Source organism: Antechinus flavipes, chromosome X, assembly GCF_016432865.1.
Source record: "Antechinus flavipes isolate AdamAnt ecotype Samford, QLD, Australia chromosome X, AdamAnt_v2, whole genome shotgun sequence".
NCBI lineage: Eukaryota > Metazoa > Chordata > Mammalia > Dasyuromorphia > Dasyuridae > Antechinus > Antechinus flavipes.
Window position 1 is genome coordinate 63515143 of NC_067404.1, and position 27353 is coordinate 63542495.

At 45.0% G+C, this 27353-nt stretch overlaps 1 protein-coding gene across 3 annotated transcripts in view; it reads left to right on the forward strand.

Moving 5' to 3' along the window:
• Positions 1-1189: 1189 nt before the first annotated feature.
• ZNF711 (zinc finger protein 711) overlaps positions 1190-27353 on the forward strand; it is a 110195-nt gene continuing 84031 nt past the window's right edge. Inside the window, exons 1-4 of one of the 3 annotated variants that reach the window (XM_051968536.1) lie at positions 1190-1401; positions 3228-3333; positions 10346-10534; positions 12748-12835. In XM_051968536.1, coding sequence (XP_051824496.1) covers positions 1326-1401; positions 3228-3333; positions 10346-10534; positions 12748-12835 — 459 coding nt within the window. In that variant the 5' untranslated portion in view covers positions 1190-1325. The remainder of the gene's footprint in view (positions 1402-3227; positions 3334-10345; positions 10535-12747; positions 12836-27353) is intronic. The other 2 variants (XM_051968529.1, XM_051968530.1) reach the window with 2 other exon arrangements.

Below are 27353 nucleotides of genomic sequence, written 5' to 3' on the forward strand. Positions count from 1 at the left end.
TTGGACATTTTATCAATTCTTTTTGCTTGACTCTTTTTCTTTGTTGCAAGAGAATGTTCAATTCTGCAGGGGGAGGATGTGATAAGGCCAGAAATCATTGTAATATAAAATCAAGAGGCTGATTTAACAGTACAAGTAGCCCTTAACTATCTCCATATAGTAGATTTTCCATGCTGATTTAACAGTACAAGTAACCCTTAACTATCTCCATGTAGATTTTCCATTCTGGATTAGGTTTTTCTTTACCTTTTTTGTGTTATAGATCTTCCCCTCCCCATCCCCTCGACAATTTGGCAAAGCCCATGGACCCCTTTGCAGAGTCATGTCTTTATATGCATGAAATAAATAGGATTATAAAGAAAACCAGTTATATTAAATACAGTTTTCAGAATATTTTAAAGAAACAAGTTTGTGGGTTTCAGGTTAAGAACCCCTCATAAGACAACTTTTCATCTCAATCTGGCTTCCCTGACCCAGAATATTTACAGGCCACTTCCCCTGCCTTTACTAGATGGATGTGTCCAAAAAATGCAGATCATTTTAATAGCAGCCTAAGCTGGCATTTTGGGTTTTTCATTCCCTTGCCCCTTTCTGCCAATAGAAATAAATGATCATGAATTTCAACAAATCACAGTGTATTGACACGGTTTGAAAAAGTATGTGGAGGGAGGGGCCACGTACAGTAAGAAATGTCTATGCCTCCCCCGCAAATCAGATCCAAAACACGTCAAAAGTAAAGTGTGGCAAAGTATTTTAGGGTCTGCTCCAAGTGGCTCTCAAATGGGTAGCTCAGTCTTGAATAGGACAAGGATAAACCAAGTCAGCAAGCTTGCCACTCCCACACAAATCCTCTTTCTTATTCTTTTTTTTCCTCTACATTCTCTTTTGTTGCTTTCCCTACCTTTCCCTTTCTACTCCTTTTCTCCTCTTTTTTCTTTTCCTCTTCTGCCTGTCAGTGGCATTCAGTTGTACCAACAAGTGTTGCTTAGATCCATCAGTAGTACTGAGGACTAAGGAGATGACTGAAATCTGAAAAGTGCTTGCTTGTGCAATAAGATGTACAAAGGTCACTAATTGAACCAATCATGGCCAGGGCTAAGCCAATTATAGCTGCTGTTTAGGGTCATATCATATACTATTTATAGGAATTGGAACTATGAGGAATAAACTAAGAAGTTAACCAGTAATTATTTCAAGGAAGTGCTAATGGAGAACATTGAAAAAACCTCACCCTTTAATTGTCCAAGTGTGATTTCAGTATTCTCCAACGGTATTAAGTGGGGAAGATTCACTTTGGTTTTGTCTCCTGAACGCACGCCCTCAAAATGTTGGATGTTACCTCTATCCTGCCTCAGATTTTGTTGGTCTCCTGCAGTTTTCTGGCTGTTCATTGTTCTCAGCGTAAGAACTTTTTTTTTGATTACTCTCTGTTACCAGCGGGTAGGCAGGAAGTGTTAACAATTTTACTCTGAGAAAAGATTAAGGCAATGGTGGTTACAAAAATGAATACAGTAAGATTGGGGGTCTTTCCAATTGGGATTATTGTTGCTACAAATAGCAATAGCTTCCTGGAGTTGCAATTGTCAGGAGAAAAAAGATCTTTATTTTCAAAAAGAAAGATTAAAAAAGTTTTCCTATGAAATGAACACCCTGTGTTGATGGCCAAATCAACAGAACATATAGCCTATCAGCAGAAATTAGCTACAGTTTTACTTGTACCCCTTGTATTCCAAGATTATTTTGGTTATTATTTCCTAATGATTTGTTTTTCAGATTCCAGATACAGGATGAAAATAAAGACCTTTTTTTTTTTTAACTTGGGGGAGGAGTGTATGAACTGACAAAATGGAAATGGGTCTTAACAAAAAGAAAGCAGATGAGGCAATAAATTATCTCAAGCCATTTATCTATAAAATATCGCTAAGTATGGTGCTTTCTTTAAGAATTTGAATTTTGAAAGCAGCAGTTGTTCAAGTGTGATCCACAGCTGGTCTGGGTACATAGAGTGTTCTCAATAAATACTCACAAATTGAATGTTACTTAGAATATGGCAGTGTTTTGACTGAGTTTCTAAAATGAATCAATGACACACTTATGATGTTTAATATAAAGTGCCTATGACCTCATTGGTGTCTCATGCAAAAACTCCACCACTTACCTGATTAATTAGCTCTGGTGCTGGTGGTTTGTAATGACTGGTGAAGGGAGGTGAACAATGAAGTCTTTCACTGGGCTAAAATGAGCCACACACCCAGCTTCGAGCCCCTCTGTTCTTAAGGACTGAACTCTCCCTCAAAATACCATTGGTGGTGTCTGTTAGCTTTTTGCTTTAAAAAAAAAACATTCTTAATCTAATGTGATCAGTATGTGTCATGTTCTACATTCAGAAAAAAGTGCTATATGAAGGGAAAAAACTCTTCCCCTCATTTAGATGAAATATCTTAAGTCTGATTACCATCCCGTTCTCTTCTCTTCAGCTGGCTTGGAGTAAGGGCATGTTGGGCAAAAGACCGTAAGAAAAAGGTTTATATGGGTTTAGGTTGGGTCAGAATCAACATGAGTTTCCCTTCTGTATGGCTAGCATATCACTGCGCCCATAAAATATACTTCAGTAGCAACAGACTACATAGTTCTCACAGGGCTGTCCTGGCTAACTAGAACCTGTTGAAGGAAGAGCTCCAGTACCCTGTTGGGGCTGTAGTTGAGCCTCCCCTTAGCCAAAGGGTAAGAATCAAGCCCTTAGTGGGAAAAAAGCCCCCTTGCAATTAAAACATATGTGATATCTTTGTGGTTTGAAATCCTCTTTGGGCTGTTCTCGTGGCATGACCAGCATGCCACTGTAAATTGATGGGATTGAATCTCATTTGGGGAAGGGGCTGCTTGAAATGAGGTAGTCTAAACATTTCCTGTACTGCTCCAGACTTCTTTCTTTAAAGAGCACTGGAGTTAAGTCAGAATTTCAAGGTTTATTAGCTAGATGAGTTTGGGCAGATTTCTTCTACTCTTTAGGGCCTCAGTTTCCTCATCTGTAAAACAGGAATAATGACAGCAACTCTCACTGCCTCACAGGGTTAACATGAGGGTCAAATAAGAAGGTATATGGGAAAGCATTTTGTATTATTATGATCGTGTTTTCAGATTCCCAAATACAAGATTTTTTTTTTACCCATGTTTAATATTGTTGAGTGCTTTTTGAAGTGGGTTGTGTTTTTTTTTCTCATTTACAGCAAATTGCACAGGTGTGGCTGACTTTAATGACTGTCTAAAAAACATAGATGGTTTCTGTCCAAAAGGTATTGTTTGTGCATGCAAAAATGAAGTGCCTTTTTGCAAGTAAGTTTTCCTCCGATCTGTATGACCATGTGGCTACTGATGCATTGTAACTGATCATTTTCCATTACTTCATCTGCTCCCTCTTTTGAAAAAATACAATCTAATGTCTTAGGAGCTCATCTCCTAGTTATTTGCTAGAATTGAACTCCATAGCGAATATCCATAGCTATCACTTAAATTCATTTTAACAATTGTGCCCAATATGGAAGCCTCAATGACTTTGACTTCTCTTGACCATCAAAGCATTGGCAGTGCATGGCTTCCCATAAACAATATTATGTGCTCTCCTGTTTTCTCTGGACACAGTTTCCATCCATCCCGGATCTTCTGGGACTTAACTGGATTCCCAGAGAGGCTTTGTCAGGCTATGTGTACTAATCATTGACTCCATTTTTCTCAGTTTGCAATGCGGCATGATCAAAAGCATACTGAATTTGAGTTAGCGGTTCTGGGTTCAGGTCTTGCTTCTCTTACTTTCACTTTAATTTCATCTAACAAGAGGCTAGACGAGATGATGCCTAAGATCTTGTCAGGATCTGATTCTTTGGATTGAGAAAAGACTAACATGATTACTGATATACCTTGTTCTATTACGTGTGTGTGTGTGTGTGTGTATTTATGCATTGTATCTTTTTCAATCAACTGACATTTTGAATGTACCAAGAGATTTTGCTTTTTAAAAGAAACACGTGGGGGGCAGCCAGGTGGCACAATGAATAGAGCACCAGCCCTGAAGTCAGGAAGACCTGAGTTCAAATATGATTTCAGATACTTAATACTTCCTAGCTGTGTGATCCTGGGCAAGTCACTTAACCCTGATTATCTTAGCAAAAAAAGAAAAGAAAAGAAAAAGAAAAAGAAAAAAGAAACATGTGGGGAACTGTTTTACATATCAAATTTTCAACATCTAAATTTATCATTTTTTAAGTTTGCATTTTTGTATTTGAGTTACTTGCACTTTTTGTATATGAATTTAAAGTAAGGCATGGGTAAAGCCGTGGGTAAAGTAAGGAAGTCAAAGATTTCCAGAATCTCCACACTGGATGGACCCCTTCCAAGCCTACCAAGTGTATAGGCCGTCCCTGACCAGGAATTCCCTCTTAACATCCTTGGTTGTCTAGCCTCAACTTGAATACCTCCTGTAGAAAAGAATCCATTATTTATTTGCTAAAACCATTTTGGGATCGCTCTTTATACCCATGCCTCTTCAATGTGACATACTTTCAGATACTTGAACACAGCCGTCATGTCCCTGCTAAGCTATTTGAGCAGGAAAAGACTTGTTGATATCTCTTGTTAAAACATGAATCTACCCTTTGTCTAGGTATTCCTCCTTGTTTTTAAGTCATAGGGTCATGTACCTAGAGCTAGAAAATATTTCAGAGGCTATCTAGTCCAACCTTCTGATTTTACAAATGAGGAAACTGAGGCCTCTAGAGGCTAAGCAGTTTGTCCACGGTCACAAGTTAGTGGAAGATCCAACATTGGAACCCAAGTGTTCTGACTAGCTTTCTTTCTCATGTAAAAACACAAAATATCTTTCATTTTAAAGTCAAGTTAAATAGACTTAGAAAATACTTTTCATTCATCACAGAATTTGAGAATGACTGGGTCAGGGGATAGAAAAAGGATTGGTGATACACATTTAAAAAAAAATTAGTAGTATTTTATTTTTCCAAATGCATGGAAAGATAGTTTTCACATTCATTTTTGTGACATTTTGAGTTCCAGATTTTTTCTCTCCCTTCTTTCTCTCTCCCTTCCCCAAGACAGCAAGCAATCTGATCTAGGTTATACATGGATAATCATGTTAATCACATTTCTATATTAGTCATGATGTGAAAGAAAAATCAGAACCATAGGGAGAAACCACGAGCAAGAACAAGCAAACAAAAAGATGAAGATAGCTTCGATCTGCATTCAGTCTCCGTAGTTCTCTCTGGTTTCGGATGCCATTTTCCATCCCTAGTCTTTTGGAATTGTCTTGGCTCATTGTACTGCTGAGAAGAGCTGACTCTGGCATAGTTGAAGGGATGGGACACATTTGAAAAAAAAAGTGACTTTGTGAAAGAAAAAGGGAATGAATGAGGATCACTTACAAGGGAGGGTAGTTTGGTCTAAGGCTGACTCTGATTACCTTTCTCCCCCTTCTTTTCCGTCATTCCTAAAATGCCTTTAACACACTTCAGGCCCCTCCCTTTACTGATACAGATGACAACCTCTTCCAGAATTAATGTGGTGAAAAAATCATCCTATGATGGCCATCTCAATGATGATGAGCTTCTCTGAACCTATCTCAGCTGGGCTTTTTATGGCAGCTCATCACCAGGCCAATATTCAATTAGTTAGGACCTCTCTGCCCTCCTGCTTTGTTGGTACAACCACTGAGAAGCCTCCACCATGAGAAGGCATTGGAGGGGACATGATCCATACTGGCTCCTACTTAGTTTTCAAATTTTGGTGGCTGCTCATCCCCACAATATGCCTGTAGTTCCTTAATGTGTCTCTTTTGAAGCTTCTATCCCAAGAAATATACCAAATCTAATGCAAAGGTTCAACTTGACTCACTGCCTAACCTTGCGTAGTTATGACCCATAACTTCTATGTCTTACTGTGTCCCCATATGTAGATGAATCATATAGTTGTAAAGTACTCTGAACCAGTATATTTAAGGAAAGATTTTATTACTACAAATATACTAACTCAGCATTATTTAGAGTAATCTTTAGTACATTTTCCTGGTGTAATCAATCATAAAATTCTGATGACTGAGTCTAGTAGAAAGTTACCTTATCTAATCTCAATTGTAGACTTATTGCAACCAGGCAGTCCTACTCATCCCTGAACTTTTTTCTGTCCTACCCACCTCTCTAGCAGTTCCAGACTTCCCCTTTGGTTCTAGTCCCTCCCTCCTTCCTCTCCTACCCAGAGGCCATTTGCTGAATGCTTCTTCTTTCAGCCTTTTCAGTCTGACATCATCTCTCAGACATCATCCCCTACCATCTCCTTCACTCTTCTATCTTTCTAGAAGATTGGCCCAGGTCAACTCCTATACGTTACAACCCTGGATTCCATCCCACCCGGTGTTTTCCAATAGATTGTCCTCAGTCAACTGTACTCAAACTCAAGTCTCCAAACTCTCCTTCCTTCCCCAGCCTTTCAAAAACCTCACTAGATGTACCATGCCTCTGGCTATCATCCTATATCTGTAGCATCCTCTCCTTCCTTCCTTCCTAACCTTCTTGAAAAAGCCATCTAAGGTGCTTCCACTTCCTCTCTTCTCACTCTCTTCTAAACTCTCAACTGTGTGGCTACCAACATCATTATTCGACCGAGACCACCCCCTTCACAGTTACCAATCATCTCAATTGCCAAGCCTAATAGATGTTTTCTCAACCTTCATCCTTCCAGACATCTCTACAGATTTGGAGATTGCCTCCTCTCAACCCTGGGATTTCTGGGGTTTTGTGATATTGCTCTCTCAGTTCTCCTTTTCTCACTACTTGTCCACATTCTCTTGGACTGGATCTTCATCCATGTTGTGCTCATGAATTCTGGATAACCTGAATCTCCTCGTCTTTTCTCTTTATACTTTTGTACTATCTCTTTACATTCTTCAATACTTTCTTTATACTATCTTACTTGGTGATCAGATTACCTCCCATCAAACCTTTCTCTGTGCTGACAGTTTTAATTCTTTGTCCTGATGATTCCTAGTTATACACAGGGCTTCTCAAAAGTGCAGCTTTAACGGCTTCATTCTCTCCCCTGTGCTCCAGTCCTGCATCACCAGTTGCTTCCTGGATACTTGAAAGGCAATGCCTGTAAGCATCTCAATCTCAGTGTTTCTCAAGCAGAATAACATTATATCTCCTCTTAACCCACCCCTCTTTAGAACTTACCCATTACCATTGCAGGTATCACCATCCAATCAGTGGCAAAATCTTATTTTCTTTCTCTACTACTACTCTTACATACATTTTTCTCTCCACCTCACAACATTTTTATTTACATTTTCATCACCTCTTGCCTGGACTATTTCAATGAACTTCCTAATTGGCCTTCTTGTCTCCGGTTTCTTCTCACTCCAATCTATCCTCCACGTAACTGCCAAAGTGATTTACCTAAAATGCAGTCTCTTTTCATTCCTCATCCCTCCATTGGCTTTTGAAAGTAGCTCAACCTAAGAGAGACCGGTTCACAAAGTGTTCTTTGGAACTTCAGCCCACTATACTCCTAAGGGAAGGCCAGAACCAGATAACAGTCTAATTGGGAAACATTTAACAAAACAAATAACAATAGGAGAGAAAGAGAGCGTTACAGTGTGGTTTTCTAAGTCAATATGTGCCCACAGAGGTCCTTATACATGGTTTTGTGGCCCAGTTTTCCATTTGACTTTGAAATCACTGTTCTGGACCACTTACCCACCTACTGAGTTGCAGTGTCAACATTTCCCAATAACTAGATAGCAAGAAAAAAATTGGAAATGTTTTTTCTTTAAAATATGATTTCCCCAAGACAGCTAGGTAGCACAGTGGATAGAGCATCGGCCCTGAAGTCAGGAGGGCCTGAGTTCAGATCTGGCCTCAGACACTTAACAGTTCCTAGCTGTGTGATTCTGGGCAAGTCACTTAACCTCAATTGCCTCAGCAGAAAAATAAAATAAAATAAAATATGATTTCCCATCAGAAGCGCATTTTACATTTTATCCCTGATTTGTGAGATGCATATACAGGGTTTTGGGAAACAGTGGAAAATTTCTTCCTGCTACTTATCCAGGCTGAATAATAAAGATTATCCTGAAATGTGTGTGTAATACATACATACATATATGTGTATGTGTGTGTGTGTGTATTTTACACACACTCTCATTTTTTTTTCATAAGAAATCTGTGAAATCTAATAAGAGCTGATTGAAACCTGCACTGACCTCCACAAATGGATTGGGTTTTCTTTAGTGTTATTACTTTATCCATCTTGGATGCCTCACTATGGCACAGAAGTGGTGCTGGGTGCTCTGAAACTCTATCTGTGAAGCACAGCCAGGAATGCATTGCTGTTTATCTGTCTATTGTCCAAGGACTGGGTCAAACTCAGCCACATAGGTATTGTCATTTGCACTAGTAGAAGTATCCACAAAAGTAAAATGATTAAGGGTGTGTGTGTGTGTGTGTGTGTGTGTGTGTGTGTGTGTGTGTGTATTTTCAATCTCTGTCTTGCCAAGTATATAGATTATTTCTTGGTCCTTGGTGGTATTAGTTAATTCTTCTAGACCATGACCATACTAGTGGAGCAACATCACAAAGAAATCGTTTATTCACTAAGAATCTGGCTTATTCCTTGCTCATTCCTTTCACTCTAAGCCCCACCTCACTTCCTCTCTGCTCTATAGGGCTTCAACCTCTAAAGTCACTTCAGAGAAAAACTCTCTACCAGCCATTCCTGTTGGAGGGCTGTCACTTTCCCACTCAGTTCAATCCAACATGTAGTCAGTGCCTCATCTCAGAGAGGCCTTGTGCTAGAGGCTGGGAACATAGAGATAAAACACAGGCCCTGAGCTCATGAAGCTTGTGATCTAATTGTGTGTGTGTGGGGGGGAAACAAACATGCAAACAAGTGTGATAGGAAGGGGAAAGAGATAAGTGCAAATAAGAGGTCCAGGCAAAGGCTTGTTAGGATAACTTTGACAAGAGAGTAATGGGGGAGTGGGGGAGGGATGAAGCTTTATGGAGGAGGGACTATAGTGTGTAAGAAAGGAGGACTCATGTTGAGCTAAGTCTGCCAAAAAAGCTCGGAGCCTGATAATGAAGGTTTGATGAAGGCCAAGAAGAAGAGCTGCCCTTATCCTAAGGGCAACAGAGGCAAAGCACTGGCGCTTTTTGAGCCAGGGAGGGTGACGTGGTCAGACTTGTTTTAGACAATTTTGGCAGCTGTGAGGATGACGAGCGAGAGAGAGGTAGCGAGACCTATTAGAAAGCTATTGTGATACTCCTTGCACAAGATAAGGGTAGACATATGTAGTTTGAGTGACCCATTGTGGAGAAGCCGAAGGCCACTTTTTAGGACAAACAGCAGAAAGCCACCCAAGTTTTTTGAGTCAAGTAGTGATCTCCATAAGCCCGTGCACTTTGCTCTGTGAGCCCATTCTGCTCCAGTCTCCATTCTGTGAGTCAGAGACTTTGGCTGAGATTACTGAAGAATGTTCAAGGTTCGTTCAAAATACTAGAAGTGCACGTGTGCCATTTATTCCTACAAAATATTTTCCTTCTAGGCTGGGTGTGGGACAGAAAGAAGAATGGGGGGGGGGGGCAGAAGGGAGAGGGGGAGGAAAGGGAGGAGGAAGAACAAGAGGAGGAGAAGGAGGAAAAGGAGGGAGAGGGAGAAGGAGGAAAAGAGGGGGAGGAAGAAGGGGGAAAAGGAGGAGGAAAAGGAGGGGGAGGAAGAAGGGAAGAAAAAGGAAGTGGAGGAGGAGAATATGAATCCTTGAGAGATGTGGGGGCAAGCAGGTTCTGTTGGCAGCTCCCCTGGTTCTAGCTTTCCATGGTCCTCCCTGTGTATGGCCGGTATGGGTGCCAGAGTCAGTTGCCAGTTGGTTATCTTTTCTCACTGAGGGAGGGAGAGGAAAGTTGGGAGAATCTGCAGATCCAGAAGTTTCAGACCAGGCCCAGCTTGCTTCTTCCCCTTTACAACATAGTCATTGTAAGAAAACGGACAAGGGGAAGGGGTGTCTGTGAGCGGCAGAGTTGGAGGGGGGGGGGATGATGGCTTCCTTTTTCCACCATTGGCAGCATTCCCTGGCTGCTGGTTAGGGAAACCTGGGAGGCAATTATGGAGCTGCCTCAATGTGTGGGCTTTCTGGAAAGTGTGACAACACCCATCTCTTGAGGGCTATAAAGTGAAACATCATAAACTTTGAGAAACAATGTGGTGTTTGATTTAGCTGGGGATGAAAATGTCTCTTTTCCTTTTACCTAATTAATGAGTCATTTCTATTTCTACTTTCTATCTCTAGATGCCCATATTTCAGAGGTCAGTGGGGAAATTACTGGTACATGGGTGCCAAATGTGATCAACTCTGGAATACTCTAGACCTGATTTTAATAGCAGTGCTCCCTGGAATAGGGCTGACTTTAATAGTTGCTGTAATAATGCAGACTGTGCACTACTGTCAGAAGAGATCAAAGCGGAATACTAAGGGCCGGTAAGATATCTCCAGATTTCTCTGAATGTGTGGATCAGCACATGGCTCAGGAACTAATAAGTGTGATGATGATGATGATAAAAAAATAAGATTTTTCCATCTCTTCAGATGTTTGATCTGTTTGCACATTCATCCAAAATGGAAACTAGCTTGAAAGGCTATGTGGGCCAAATTTGGATGGGACAAACTCCAGAGATTCTCTTCCTAGACCACCAATTCGTTTCAATCAGCTGTGGCCTTGAGCACCTAAAGCAGGTTCTTTACCTATTCTAACAATCTTCCTATCATTGCCACAACACTTTGCCTTAGCACCCTTGCAATGAGCCTTACCTGGTTGGGCTACGTGGGGGTCCACGTAAGGTAATGGAAAGAACCCACAGATAGGGACCAGGAGATCTGAGCTCTAGTTCAAGTTTCAGGTCTCACTTAGTCACGTTACCTTGCCCTCGTCACTCAACCCTTGTCTCACTTGGGTTGTTTCTCTGTAAAATGGAGATGATGATGACAACATTGACAAGGACAGCTTACATTTCTATAGCACTTGAAGGTTTGCAGAATTTTTTACAACACACATTCCCTTATTTAATCCTCCTCACAATAAGCCCTGTAAAGTAGATACTGTTAAATTTTACTTTTGAGGGAACTGAAGTTTAGGGCGGTTAATTGAGTTAGCCATAATCACGTTGCTCCTAAGTGTCCAAGGTGAGATTGAAACCCAGGTGCCCCTGGCTCTGAGTCCAGCCATCTTGCCTACTTTTGTCACAGGGTTGTGAAGATCAAATGAGATGAAGTATGTGAAAATGCTCTATGACCACAAGGTGGTATATGCAGAAATTTGTGTTATTGAAATTTGACTCCGGGTGCTTCGAACGACCCAGCTTGACCCTTCTTGGAAGAAGTAGGATGGGAATGGGAGGAGGGCAGAGGTAGACTATGGGTATGTATATATATAAGACTCAGTTGATGTGCTTGGTTGGCTTCGATGACCTCCTTTTATATTCAATTTATTTACTATTTCAATTTATTTATTTATTGTTAGGAGGGATAGCTTACTAGATACAGGAAGGAAGAGGGCCATATGTGGAAAAGGAGATCACATATAAACAAAATATATCAAGAAAAACTTAAAATTGAAAAAGCATGCAGTAAGTATGCAGAAGAAGCCAGCCACAATAAAGAATCAAAGTGGAGGTGTCGTAATAAAGGTTTTCTTTATTATGAGAACAAACTTCAAGAACTTGTATCTGACTCTATCAAGAATTAAAACCACTATTATGCCCTAGCATTTCAGCCTTCTCTACTGACTTCTGCAATCTCTAGGCTCAGAGTCCCAGTGAAGGTATAGCTTCTGATTGCTCCTCCAGCCCCATTTCTCTTGGGAGGCTGTGCTGATCTCTCTCCCCAGGGAACCTGGGCCTTCCTAGCTTTATGTCCCACTTTCCAATGACCGGATCTGTTTCTGTGGTTTTATTTGCTTTTCTTCCTGTGGTCAATGTTATCTGTTACCTTGAAAAGGCCTAGCCCAAGGATCATTTCAAGACTTCATCATCAATGAGACAACCCACTGAATCTCATTGCTGGTACAATCCTGTAGGTGTCAACTTCATCAATACCAGAACCAAGGGTCATAAGTACTAGAGATGGGCAAGACTGCACTGGCTCAAAGAATTTACCTCCTCTATCGAATTTTACACACTGAATTGAATTGTCCAGGAGATGGGAGAGGGTGGGTATCTCACTCTTCTGGGCCACGTCTGGGTACACACTACATATTGGATCCATGATCCTCAATGATGACTCCTTTCCACTAATTCTATTTCTTCCTCTGTAACATGAATATAACAATAGTCATCGAGATCATATAAGATAACAGATGTAAAAGTGCTTTGGAGAGCAAAAGGTTTTTTTTAAAGGTCCATACAGACATATTAGTCACAGATCTGTCTATTCTTATGTTCTCTGGTCACAGCAGTGAACTGACCAGCCTTGCTCCAGGTCAGAAGAGATAGGGATTAGTAGGAAGCCCTGAATTTTGCACTTAACCAGTCTTATAATATATATTCCCTCTTTCCACATTGTTTATAGGCATCTTAAAAATGTGAAAATTCACTTTTTATTAACACCCTTGGATTCATCAAAAAAGTGATTTGTAAGCCATAAGCAAAACATGGTATCCTGATTTTGTTTTCGTGTTGTTTTTTTTTCTGTGCCAGCCAACAAGAGAATGCTCCAAGACTTCAATCTCAGTGGAATCCTGCTTACGTGCTTGATAAAGCACCTTCTCAACAGCTGCCAGTTCAGGTAAACATGAAACAGGGAGAGTCATCTGTTTGATTAACGTGAGGTCTACACATGGCCGCAAACCTAGGAAGGCTTCTAATGAAAAACTCCTTTAAAGGAGATTCCTTAAATTAGTGGACTAGCTAGAGACTGGCAGTTTCCATGGTATATTTTCAATATTGATTTTGGTACTTGGCTACTTCTGAGCTAAGTTCTCCTTTTTCATGCAGATTGACTTGTGATATTTTTCAGAAGCTTGTAGCAGGCCATTGTTCTTTCAGGAGTTGTCAGTACTAATCTTTAAAATTTTTCTAGCAATCGGATTGGAGTGGGTGGAGGTGAGAGCCACATCTTGGCTTCTTTTTTACAGTTAGCTTGTGGTTTTCTAAGTTGTTCCACCTTAGCCATAAATTAAGTGTTTTTCTGGGAACCGGCTATGCGACAATGTTTTATTTTCTGTTGAGAAATTCATCGCTGTCCTTTTTTCCCTTGAAAAATTCTTGCGTTCTATATTTCAGGCTTATGTGGTTTTGCTACTTCCATAGGACATAACCCTCTTGTATCGGTTTCAACTGGTAAATTCTCTAAAGTAGGCAGGCCAAAAAACAAAAAAAAAAAAAAACAAAAACAAAAAGAACCAACAACAACAAAAAATCCGCATATACTGGTGAGAGGCTCAAGTGATGGAAAAATTTTAAAAATCATATAAATGAACCCTGGAATGGCTTAACCTCATAAAACAGGAGCTAACTATTTAGAAACAGCTGCTGAGAGAGAGCAAGAACTTTTTTTTAATCTGGCAGTGATGATCAAAGATTATAAATCTGTTGAATTATTAACCAGGAGTGGGATGAGAGAATGTATAAAATTTTCTTCATTTCACAAAAACAGAGCAGTATTATTTTCTCCATAATGTATAAGCCATTTAAGTTCTACTCAGTAAGCATTTATTAAGTGCCTACTATGGCTCAGGGGAAAATTTGTGTGAATGAATGCACAAAGGCAGGAAATAGATGTCTAGGGAACGGTTAGGAGTTTGGTTTGCCTGTAATAGAGAGTGAATGGAGAGTAATGGAGCTAGGAAAGGTAGCTGGGTGCCAGCTTGTAGAGGACTTCAAACACTGGGAGGAGGAGTTTGTATTTTATCCTGGTGACAGAAGTGACAAATTGGAAGTTTCTGATCAGTAGAGTGGTGCACTCAGATCTAGTCCTTCAAAAGGTTTTTTGGAACAACCTTGTGCAGGCTGGACTGGAGAGGAAAAAGAAACTAGAAGCCTGGAGACCAATTAAGAGGCCATTATGAGTAGCCCAGCTGAGAGCTGCTGAGGGCCTAAAATAGAACAGTGGTCCTGGCTGGGAGTAGAGGGGACGAACTAAATCTGCAGAGATATGGAGGTAAAATCCAGACTGTGAACCTTTGTGACAGGAAGGAAGGAACCTGGGAAACTGAGAGGAGGGGTGGGTTCAGGAGGGAAAGATTTCTGTTGTGAACATGTTGAGTTTGATGTGTCCAGAGGACATTTAAGTGAAGATGTTGAGGCTAGGTGCAGCCTCCTAAAGGGAGACACCTTTAGGGGCTGGTAGGAGCATCCAGCAGTATCTGAGTAGAGATCACTGACTCCATGGCAACCATGAGGTAACCAAGAGAGAGAACACCGGAAGGAAAGGGAAGAGGGGCCAAGGACAAAGTCTAGGCGACACCACGTGCATAGTGGGTGGAAGATACACACAAGATGAAAAGCAATAGCAGAATATTTCTGAGTACAGTCCCAGCCACATTGAGAAAATAATTATCCAGGTGGAATGAAAAGTTCTTCTGTTTCTACTAAGAAAGAATCTCTCTAGAACTCACAATCTGGGGCTGTGATTGTCAAAGAAATCTCACTTTACTTTATTGAGCTCCGGTTCTTCTCTGGAAATCTTCCCTTCAGAGTTATTAGTAGGCAGTGCCAAGTAACGGAAAGAGTAATTTCTATTTACATCATTCAAGCGTTTAAGTGTTGAGAACATACATCTCCCTCTTCCTTCACGAATCCAAACTACTCCCCAGCAAGAGATGATGTTTTCTTGTCTGCAGTCAGCTTCCTCAAGCTTGTAGAGAGAAAGAAGGGGTCAAAAGAAGCTCTAGTTCAGGAACATACGGTTGAGGAAGGTCACATTAAAAAAAATGGAAAGGGCAAAGGCACCAGAAGAAAGCCATGGGCCTAGCACCAAGCTATTAGCAGCAAACTGTCATGTGGTTATGTCTAAAGATTTTCTGGTTTCTAATCTCCATCTTCAGAGTGGGACAAACCATTTCCCCATTTCTATGTAAAGAGTGGTGGTAAGCATTTGTTTGCAAGTATTTAGAGTAGACCTTTTTCTTTATTCCAGTCACCTTAGCTTACAAAAGGGAAAAGCTCAGTTTATTTTATGGAAATCATGGCATCATCGATTTAGAGATGGAAAGAACCTCTGAGACCACCGATTTGCTTATTTTATAGATGAGGAATATGAGGCCCAGAAAAGTCAGTTGTCTTTGCCCATGGTCACATGGGTAGTAAGCAGCAGAATTAGAACTGAACTCACATCCGCCAATTCCAAATCCAGTTTGTTTTCTACTACATTGAGGTGATTAAATATTTACAGTCATGCAACATGGATATTTGTGTCTACGCACACACACATGCACACACATATACAAACACATACACACATTCAACCATTTAACATACATTAAGGAACTACGGCATGCAGAACACATAGACACAGAAGCTTTCTTTCTAGATTTTAGGGTCTTTATCTAGCTGCTGTCCAATATTTTTAGTATTGATTCAATGATGAGGAAATTAGCAATTTCCCTCTTTTTCCATTTGAGTACAGAGGAAAGAATCATTTGTAAGGGGCATAATGAGAGAAGTGTTATAAAGGATTATGAGGAAGAAGTAACCATACCACTGCCGGGTAGGGAGGAGAAAGAAGAGACGATGGGGTACAGCATTGCTACAGCTATGCTCAGTGATATTGTATAGGCTCACTATGGAGGGGACATGCCCCACGTTGTACATTTTTCTCCAAATAACTTGGCAAAATTTAATATTGGTATGTTGAGGGAGCGATGTTATGCTTTGGCTTGGGTTTTACTAGCTGACCTTTGAGGTATGGTTCCTTCCCGTTCTAAGATTCTGTGATTCTCTGTGCTAGGGTACATTATTATCATCGCCATTTATACTTTTCAAAACACTTTCAGATATCATAATTCAAACCTCATCATAAGAAGATTTGATCAGAGGAAGTTAGGTCGCTATTATCTTTATATTATAGATGAAAGAATTGAGTCTCAAAGAGGTTACCAACTTGAAGAGTAACATCGAAGTTAACAGAGAAGTCAGGATCAGCATTCACATCTTCTAGATTTGAGGTCAAGGTATTAGCAACAGAGGAGAAGGGATCCCTCTCCAGGATAAGACTGCCATTTTCAATTTCCTAGGATGGCAATCACTGTATAATAATAAGCAGAACACATCACATCACCTCAGAGCATTTCCCATTCTCTCCTCTCCAAGTTGTCATGACGTAGCCCTCTCCCGGTTCTCTTCTGTAGGACCCGTCCTCGTTTTCTTTCACTGGATCATCATGTATGTTATGCCCCCTGAGTGGAAGCAATGTTTCCTAAGACTCTGGCCTGGGTCCTCTTCTTCTTCTTTTTTTTTTTTTGATGTATTCTTACTTGGTGACCTCATAAGCTCCCATGTTTTTAATTATCATCTCTATGAAAATAACTTCTAGATCTGGCATATAAAAAGGCTTAATATATGTTGATTGATTAACTGAGTTTATAGGAGTGAGGGATAGTTAGTTTTTCAGTATAGAGACAAAGAACCATGAAAAGCCAAGAGGACCACTATGATATGATATATAATATATATTTAAATATATTATATATAAACATATGTTTATATAATATATAAATATAGAAAATATATAAAGATTATATATGTATATAATATAATATTAGAGCTAGAAGGGAGTAATTCAGCCCTACTGTTAACATACGAGGCACTTGAATGTAAAAAAATATTCAGGGTCACAGAACTATTGGTAGAACTGAGGCTAGATCCCACCACCAGACCATGTGACTAAAATTGTTCCATTTTCATGTCTTCTACCTTCCTTTGTCTTTCACTCTTAATTTGTTCTCTTTGTACCAATTTCCCCAAAAAATGACTCGTTAATTTGACCCTTTAGAAATGTATTTTCATGATCAATATATCTCATCATTTGTCTCTCCCTTGAGAGAAGGCAGGGGGAACCTGATTAGAATTATTCTTCTCAATAGATGGCAGTGTCTCACCTCTCCTGTGTCCTTGAAAGCCTCTAACATAGTTTACAATACTTTTTTTGTCTGTTCCTTCAAAAAATGATCTTTGTGAAAAGAGAGACAGCCTGCTTTTATTTCTCAAACTATATGGATAATATCGCTGGCTGGCTGGCTATTTGGAGAAATATATCACAGATGCTTGGGTCACTGGGAAGCTATTTCACCAGTGAGAATGGCTCGATCCACAAGAACGTATTGAGCTTCGGTTCTGTGCTACCCTGCCAGGGTAACAAAAGGGTGAACGAAAACAGTAGCAGGAGATAGGATCACCAAGGAATCGGGTTCAGATGCTCAGTAGGGTAGGGGTTCCGAACAAAGGCGAATCAACCGGGAGCCACAGCTCTTTGTGTAATTAACTTCATGGCGAAGTTGAAACTTGAGATGGCCCATGGGAGGCAAAAGGATTTGGGTGAGGAAAGGGAAAGGTTACTCCTGGAGTCAGTCAATCAGGGAATGTTAGAGCAGCACGAACCCTCAGAGATCAATGAGCCCATTCCAGTTTCAGAGAGGGCACTTTAGCCCAGACAGGGGAAGTCATTTGTCTAAGACCGGGAGGAACTTTCAAGCCGTGGAGAACTTTAACCCTTTAAGGCAATGTCATTCCTGGGTATCTACCTGAAAGAAGCAAAAGATGAAAAGAAAGCTCTCTGTATCACGATTTTTATAGCTGCTTTTCCTGTGGTAACCAAAACAGTGAAAACAAACTGGGGACCTGTCAGAATTCATAAGCATTTATTAAATGTCTGTTGTGTGCCAGGAACCATGCTAGATAAAATGACTTGGGATCAAAAGGCAGGAGTCAAACAGTCCCTTGTCCTTAAAAAAAACAAACAGTGAGGGTAACTGGATAGTACAGTGGCTAGAACAGCAGCCTTCCAGGAAGGAGCACCTGAGTTCAAAATTGGCTTCAGAAATTTTATATTTACTACTACCTAGACTTAACTTCTTAACGCCATTTGCCCTGGGCAGGGGGGGGGCTGCAAAAACCCCAAAAACCCAATCTTTCCCCCCCCCCCGAGGCAATTGGGGTTAAGCGACTTGCCCAGGGCCATACAGCTAGGAAGTGTTAAATATCTGAGATCAAATTTGAACTCAGGTCCTCCTGACTTCAGGGTTGGTGCTCTATCCACTGAGCCACCTAGCTGCTCCTCAACAACACACTCTTAAGAGGAATAGATATAGTAATAATGACAATGATACCAACTGACACCTGTGTAGCACTTTGACATTTTCAAAGCTCTTTTACCAATATTATTATCTCATTTGCTCCTCACAACAACCCCGGGGGGGGGGGAGTGATGCTGTCATTATCCTCATTTTATAATTGGAGAACCTGAGGCAGACAGCAACAAAATGACTGGCTCAGGATCCCATGGCTAGTAAGGGGTTGAGGCTGGATTTGAACTCAATTGTAACTGACTATTCACTGCATTACTTAGCAGCCTTGAAGGTAGTGAGATATCTTGGTATAGTACAGAACAGGAGGCGCCTGAGAAACAGAGAGATGTGAACTGATGCAAAACGCCAGCACAGAAATCATCAGAATGCTATCCGAAATGATAACATTTCCTTTTGGAACACGCTGTCCATCTCTGATAAAGTCTGTTCTGCACCCACCACCTCTCCTTCGCAGTTGGCTCTCTGCCGAGCAGGTCTCTGCTTTGTTTCAAGGATGTCTTCCTTTGTTTGTGATTATCACATCAGTTACTCTTGTCCTTCACTTTGTAGACAGTCCCACAGGCCTTTAGGAGTTTTTGTGAATCCTTCAGATCAGCCATTTCCTACAGTGTAATATGGACATCGCACATTATGATTTGTTCGGCCATTTTGGGCATCCCCTTTATTTTCAAGGAAAGGTCTCATAGATACACTATTTCGAGCAGCACTTTTTGTGCTAGCGAGATAACTGAAAACAAAGGGGATGTTATCTTTTTTCCCCATGGAGTAGGTCCCAGCATGAAAAATGAATTCCTGCTTGCTTCTAGCTAGGGAAGCTTAGTTGGAGGAGATTCCCAGGTCTTTGCCCACATCTCTGGAAAGGCCTGGCAGAGTGGCCCCACAATAACTTGGGGAAAGACCTTTTTGTACCAGGGTAGGCTTAGATTTCTCTTGTGTTTCTGACTTTGGGGCAATAGCACAATCCTACTAGCAATGTCTTTAATGTCCTGTTGACTTGACACTCGGATTTATTTGCTGACTTGTAACCAATAGCTTGGTGCTTGTTTTCCCATATATACCTCCTTTTGGTCCTGTGATTTCATTGGTGTAGAGACCCAATTAAGGAATTCTCTTTAGCTCCTGCTCTGCCTTTTAACAGTCTTAGAGAGGTAGTGGTGAGCACTGAGAGAGGTTAAATGACTGGCTCTGGGCCATCTAGTCAGCATGGGAGTTGAATGTAGGAGGAGGAAAGGGAGAAGAGGGGAAGGCTCAGTTCCAGAACTTCATGCCTAGTCTGCCTCTTTAAACACTTGACTGCCTTGCCTTTCTTCTTAATAAAGTTCAGGCTGTTTCTTCTTAATTACAGACATTACACTTGCCCACATTGAAACTTCTGTGCCTCTTGGGAGATTATCCTGCATTTTATTGCCATGATCTTCATATTTCATAGAAGTGCCAGAGACTTAGAAATCCAACAGTCCAACTTTGTCATATATTTTTTTTAATTTTTTAAAGCCTTATATTTTCAAAACCTATTAATGGATAATTTTTCAACATTGACCCTTGCAAAAACCTTCTGTTCCAGAATTTCCCCTCCTTTCCTCCATCCTTCCCCTAGATGGCAAGTAATGCAATATATGTAGATAGACTAATACAATTAATTTGCTGCACAAGAAAATCAGATCAAAAAGGGAAAAAAATGAGAAAGCAAACAAATTGCAAAGGAACAACAACAAAAAGAATGAGAATGCTATGTTGTATTCCACACTCATTTCCCACAGTCCCCTCTCTGTGGGTGCAGATGGCCCTCTACATCACAAGATCATTGGAACTGGCATCAGTCATCTCATTGTTGGAAAGAGCCACATCTGTCAGAATTGGTCTTTGTATAATGCTCTTGTTGCCATATATAATGATCTCCTGGTTCTGCTCATTTCACTGAGCATCAGTTCCTATAAGTCTCTCCAGGTCTTTCTGAAATCCTCCTGCTGGTCATTTCTTACATAACAGTAATATTCCATAACATTCATATACATAACTTATTTAGCCATTCCCTAGCTGATGGGCATCCACTCCGTTTCCAGTTTCTGGCCACTACAAGAAGGGCTGCCACAAACATTTTGGCACATACAGGTCCCTTTCCCTTCTTTAAGATCTCTTTGGGATATAAGCCCAGTAGTAACACTGCTGGATCAAAGGGTATGCATAGTTTGATAACCTTTTGAGCATAGTTCCAAACTGCTCTCCAGAATGGCTGGATGCGTTCACAATTCCACCAACAAGGTATCAGTGTCCCAGTTTCCCACATCCCCTCCAACATTCCTTTATCTTTCCCTGTCATTCTAGTCAATCTGACAGGTGTGTCAACTCTGTCATTTTAAAGAGGGAGAAAATGAGGCCCCAGATCACTGAGCTAGAATAGCTGAAGCTGGGGCTCTGGCCATCGAAGATTTCTCTCTTTACTTGTGTCCTCACCACAGGTCATCTAGATCATCCTTGAAGACATATTCAATTAGACTAGCCTGGCACCTGTCTCCCATGGCCTCCATGCTTGGTATTTCTTCATTGAGAGAAGGGCCCATCCCATTTCCATCTCTAACCCAGTTCCCTGACCATGACAACACTGCCTTCCCAGTTGCCTGTTCATGGATTTTTAACAGCTTTTGTTTGATAACAAACCTTGCGTGACAAACGGTCTCTCTGCTGCCAATCACAGGACGTCCCTAGGGCTCAGCACAGTGCCTCAAACATACTAAGCACTTAATAAACGCCTATGGATTGCCCTCTTGACAGTAGAAGGGAAAAGATATTGACACAGATCGGACCCAGCAAGCATTTTAGAGGATCTGCCAAACGGGAAGTCTGCTAACCTGTGTTCTGCCTAATTCAGGGGTTGTTGTGAGGTGCTGAAGTCCTAGGGATGCAAACCAAAAACAAACAAACAAACAAACCAAGAGAGATCTGGCCCTCTGACTGCTTAAGACTCAGGTACCATGGGCTGGCGTAGCACTAGAGAAATTCAGGGGAGGGATTGATCAGAGAAGGATCCGAAGGAAAAGCTTGCATCCCAGTTCCAGCTGAGCAGGATCTCAGTAAGTGGGCACTGGGTGGATGGGAGAGGAGCCGAGCCAAGTGTTTGATGAGAGAGAAAGGTAGGAGAGCTAGGTAAGAATAAGCTGCTGCTGCTTCTCGAGTGAGGAGGGAGCGGCTCCCCTTGCTCTGTTGTATTAAGGTCTGCTAAATGTTCCCCCTCCGACCGCCTGGGGAGGGGGGAGTCCAGATGTGATCTCCCCCATTTTATGGATGAGAAGAGCTGCGTTTCTATCGAGTTATATGTATTCCTCAACATCAAACCACTGAGTCTGGTGAGCAGTCTGCGACAGTTTTCAGGCTCGGGCCCAGCTCCCCTCGCCCCACATCGTGTGGAATAGTCTTGTTTGGCAGGATTCTGACTAAGGGAATAGTTGCTGAGTAAGCGTAGCGAGCAGCGGCCTAGTGCCACATTATGAAGACCTGAAAACACGATGCGGTAAGTGGCTTGGGCAGGGAGTAAGAGGGATAGCGAGGCTTGACTGTTTGGGTGGTCCTCCCACCCCAGAATGGAGACTCTAGCCACCAATGTCGTTGGTAAGAATCTTCTGGAGCAACCGATTAATATACTTGCTCTTTTCCCTTTTTTTGGGGGGGGGTGTGGCTGTGGAGGGGAGATTATTGGGAAGAATTCCTTGGTACAGAAACTCTTTGCGTGGGTGCAATTTAGCGGCTCCCCTTCTTGCCCGGGGACCGAGGAAGGGTTAAGCGCCTAGTGCGCGCTGCCAGTAGGCGTCGAAGCAGGATTTGAACCCGGTCCTGAGGCTGGTCTGGCATCCTTCACGGTCAGCCGCCTCTCTTTGCCATTTTCCTCAGCGATGCTAATCGGCCCCCATTCGGGGTCATCTAAAAAGGCTGCTACCGCTCTGGTGGTTTTCAACCCCCCCACCCCCACCCCCATCCCCAGGATAGGCAGTAGCTGCAGAGTTCGCACAGCCCACGAGGCAGGCCTAGAGCCCGGGTTTGAGCCCCAGGGCGCTTCTGGCCCTCCCTCCCTCTCGCAGTAATCTCGTAAAGAGTAACCGGTTTTGTTTTTCCGGGCCGTATGGGGCCCGCGTAAACTCAGTCTTTTTCCCGTGGCAGATCCAGTTTCGTTCTAACGAGAGCCGGGTGGGAAGGGGCTGGGCTCCGGAGGGTGCCAAGGCAGACTGCTAACTAGCAGAGAAGCGACTCCCCCGGCTTCCGATCCCTTGCCCCAGTTTTCCCAATCCCAGGTTGCTGCACTTAGCTATCTAGCTCTCGTCGGGCTTTTAAGCATTTCCCCTCCAGGCGGGAGCTCTTTCTGCCTAAAGCCCAGCGATGCGCTTGGAGACTCTCCAAGAAGGTGCCTGGGAATTGGGACAATCCTCTCTGCTCTAGGGGTTGTTGGGTGTAGTATTCAGTGGCGAGATCGGAGCTGGGGCTGCCCGAGCTCGTAAAAAGCGCTGAGCGGGAGCGAACAATGGTCATCTGGTGAACTGGCCGCCCTAGGAGGGAGAAACCGTCGAGGATAAGATAGCACGACGGCTTGGCCCTCCTGGAGCCCGACTTTCCCCCGAGTAAGTGTCCGGGAACGGCTTGCTTCTGCCCTTGGGTCCCGTGGCCCAGCAGAGATGGCGCCCGCCTGGGGGAAACCGGGCCGAGAGTAGCCCGGGATGCTCAGCCTCCCGGAAATCCGCCCACGCCCCCGAGAAGGGCACCCCACATCCCCTCTCGAACCCCAAACGCACTTCCCCCTCACTCCCCTCTGCTGGGGATTCCAAGTAGAAAGGATGACTAAACTCCCGCAGCGTAGAGGGGTTTGGGGAGAGGGAGCGCCTCGTCCACATGGTGCGGCCGTCGGCACCCGACGGCACCGCTTCAGTACAAGCCAAGGTCAGATCTCGGCGAGAAGTCACCCCATTAGTTTAGCGGGGCAGAGGATGCGGAGCAGGCAGTTAAAAGGCGCGCGCGCTCCTCTGCCCCGTGGCCATTGGCAAACGGCTTAATCATTGCGCGTGCCATTTGTTCACTTGTGAAGAGCGGAGAAACATGTGTTCCACCTGCTTCAAGGAAGCGCTCGTGGAGAGGCTTGGGCGGATGGGGGAAGGAGACGCTAGAAAGGACCTTTCAAAGCCGACCTCGGCTTTGTTGGTCAGCTGAGGGGGGGGCGGGGGGAGTCAACACAGGGGAGAAAACTCGGGGGCTTCGGGCTACAGAAATCCAGTAAGCGCAGGCCCGAGGGATGCCGGGCAACAGCTGGGAAGCAGCGTGCCCTCCAGATGCTTACGCTCCTCCCGGAGGAGGGAGCAGATTCACTAACCCAATCTTTGCGAATGGGCGGCCCGATTGGAGGAGGGAGGGGCGGGATCCCGGAAGGCCGCCCACAGCTGCCCATAGCGGAGCTCAACCTGCGGGGAAGAAGGCAGGGCTGAGGAGGGAGTCAATTCCAGGCAGCCGGGCAACCAAGCATGGAGGTAAGAGACGTTAGCCTTTAACTACGGCTGGACGTTAAAAACGAGTGGGCAGCTGAAACTCGACTCCTAGTACTTGTGCATCTTGTCAGGGGGACTGCTCCCTTAGCGTGCGCGGCTTTTATCCCGTACGTCGGAGGTGAAAGAAAGCAAAGGCTGAACGGCTCCTTCCACAGATCCCCTATGGAGAGTCTATTTGGTGGCCTTAAAGCCGCCGTCCTTTTCAGTGTCTCGCAGTACTGCTACAGAGCTTTTGACTAGTGTTCTGACCTCACTCCCTTTTCGGCCTGGGTATCTTTGATTACCTCCTTTTGTCACTCGGGGAGTAGAGATCACAGTTGCTAATACTGCAGCTTAGTGAGAGCCAAGATACACTTTTCCCATCACCTTTGGGTCTTTTGAGATCAGTATTCCATGAGTTAGGGCCATAAGGCATCATCAGGAAAATGTGGGAGCTAAGCAAAATGGAGTTTCGAAGCAAGCAGAAGTTTGGGATCACTAACAGTTCTACGTGATGTCCCAAGGAGAGTCTAGCCTCTCCTCTCTCCTCCCCCCCTCTTTCTCCTTCCCTCTCCTTGTGTGTCTGTGTGTTGGCTGGCCTCCTTCCCCCCTCCCTCCACTGTCCTCCTTCCCTCCCTCCCTCCTTCTCTCCACTGCCCTCCTTTCCTCCACTGCCCTTTTTCCTTCCCTCCCTCTCCCTCCACTTCCTTGTTTCCTTCTTCCCCTTCCCTGTCTCTGCTTCATTTCCCTCTGTCTCCCTCCACTTGCCGTTTCCCTCTGCGGGCCGTGTCTCCCCCTCTTTCTCTCTCTGCGCCTTGTCTCCCCCTCCCTCTCTCTCTCTTTCTGCGCCTTGTCTCCCCCTTCCTCTCTCCCTCTGCGTGCCTCGTCTCCCTCTCCCTCTGCGCGCTTCGTCTCCCCCTCCCTCTCTCTCTGTGCCTCGTCTCCCCCTCCTTCTCTCTCTCTGCGCCTTGTCTCCCCCTCCCTCTCTCCCTCTGCTCCTTGTCTCCCCCTCCCTCTCTCCGTGCTCCTTATCTCCCCCTCCCTCCTTCCCTCTGCGCACCTTGTCTCTCTTTTCCTCTGCACGCCTTGTCTCCCTTTTCCTCTGCGCGCCTCGTCTCCCTCTCCCTCTCCGCGCTTTGTGTCCCTCTTCACCTCCCTCTGCACCTTGTTTCCCTCTCCATCTCTGGACACGCGTTGTTGCCCTCTTCCTCTCTCTGCGTGCGTTGTTGCCCTCTCCCTCTGCATGGGTTTTTTCTCTCTCCCTCTCCCTCTGCGTGCTTTGTTTCTCTCTCTCTTCCTCTGCACGCCTCGTCCCCTTCTCCCCCCCCCCTCTCTCTGCGCCTCATCTCCCCCTCCCTTTCTCTCTTTCTGTGCCTCCTCCCCCTCCCTCTCTCTGCACTTTGTCTCCCCCCCCCCTCCCTCTGCGCACCTTGTCTCCCCCTCCCTCTGTGCGCCTCATCTCCCCCTCCCTTTCTCTCTTTCTGTGCCTCCTCCCCCTCCCTCTCTCTGCACTTTGTCTCCCCCTCCCTCCCTCTGCGCACCTTGTCTCCCTTTTCCTCTGTGTGCCTTGTCTCCCCCTCCCTCCCTCTGCGCACCTTGTCTCCCTTTTCCTCTCTGCGCCTCGTCTCCCCATCCCTGTCTCTCTGCGCCTCGTCTCCCCCTCCCTCTCTCTCTGCGCCTCGTCTCCCCCTCCCTCTCTCTGTGAGCCTCGTCTCCCCCTCCCTCTCTGTGAGCCTCGTCTCCCCCTCCCTCTCTGTGCGCCTCGTCTCCCTCTCCCTCTGTGCGCCTCGTCTCCCTCTCCCTCTGTGCGCCTCGTCTCCCTCTCCCTCTGTGCGCCTCGTCTCCCTCTCCCTCTGTGCGCCTCGTCTCCCTCTCCCTCTGTGCGCCTCGTCTCCCTCTCCCTCTGTGAGCCTCGTCTCCCTTTTCCTCTGTGCGCCTTCTCCCTCTGTGCGCCTCGTCTCCCTCTCCCTCTGTGCGCCTCGTCTCCCTCTCCCTCTGTGCGCCTCGTCTCCCTCTTCCTCTGTGCGCCTTGTCTCCCCCTCCCTCTCTCTCCCTGTGCTTCGTCTCCCCCTCCCTCTCTCTCCCTGTGCCTCCTCTCCCCCTCCCTCTCTCTCTCTCTCTCTCTGCACTTTGTCTCCCCCCCCCTCCTTCTCTCTCTCTGCGCCTTGTCTCCCCCTCCCTCTCTCCCTCTGCTCCTTGTCTCCCCCTCCCTCTCTCCGTGCTCCTTATCTCCCCCTCCCTCCTTCCCTCTGCGCACCTTGTCTCTCTTTTCCTCTGCACGCCTTGTCTCCCTTTTCCTCTGCGCGCCTCGTCTCCCTCTCCCTCTCCGCGCTTTGTGTCCCTCTTCACCTCCCTCTGCACCTTGTTTCCCTCTCCATCTCTGGACACGCGTTGTTGCCCTCTTCCTCTCTCTGCGTGCGTTGTTGCCCTCTCCCTCTGCATGGGTTTTTTCTCTCTCCCTCTCCCTCTGCGTGCTTTGTTTCTCTCTCTCTTCCTCTGCACGCCTCGTCCCCTTCTCCCCCCCCCCTCTCTCTGCGCCTCATCTCCCCCTCCCTTTCTCTCTTTCTGTGCCTCCTCCCCCTCCCTCTCTCTGCACTTTGTCTCCCCCTCCCTCCCTCTGCGCACCTTGTCTCCCCCTCCCTCTGTGCGCCTCATCTCCCCCTCCCTTTCTCTCTTTCTGTGCCTCCTCCCCCTCCCTCTCTCTGCACTTTGTCTCCCCCTCCCTCCCTCTGCGCACCTTGTCTCCCTTTTCCTCTGTGTGCCTTGTCTCCCCCTCCCTCCCTCTGCGCACCTTGTCTCCCTTTTCCTCTCTGCGCCTCGTCTCCCCATCCCTGTCTCTCTGCGCCTCGTCTCCCCCTCCCTCTCTCTCTGCGCCTCGTCTCCCCCTCCCTCTCTCTGTGAGCCTCGTCTCCCCCTCCCTCTCTGTGAGCCTCGTCTCCCCCTCCCTCTCTGTGCGCCTCGTCTCCCTCTCCCTCTGTGCGCCTCGTCTCCCTCTCCCTCTGTGCGCCTCGTCTCCCTCTCCCTCTGTGCGCCTCGTCTCCCTCTCCCTCTGTGCGCCTCGTCTCCCTCTCCCTCTGTGCGCCTCGTCTCCCTCTCCCTCTGTGAGCCTCGTCTCCCTTTTCCTCTGTGCGCCTTCTCCCTCTGTGCGCCTCGTCTCCCTCTCCCTCTGTGCGCCTCGTCTCCCTCTCCCTCTGTGCGCCTCGTCTCCCTCTTCCTCTGTGCGCCTTGTCTCCCCCTCCCTCTCTCTCCCTGTGCTTCGTCTCCCCCTCCCTCTCTCTCTCTTTCTGCGCCTTGTCTCCCCCTCCCTCTCTCTCTCTCTCTCTCTCTGCACTTTGTCTCCCCCCCCTCTGCGTACCTTGTCTCCCTTTTTCTCTGCGCTCCTTGTCTCCCCCTCCCTCCCTCTGCGCACCTTGTCTCCCTCTCCGTGCGCCTTGTCTCCCCCCCCCCCCCTGTTCGCCTTGTCTCCCTCTCCCTCTGTGCGCCTTGTGTCCCTCTTCAC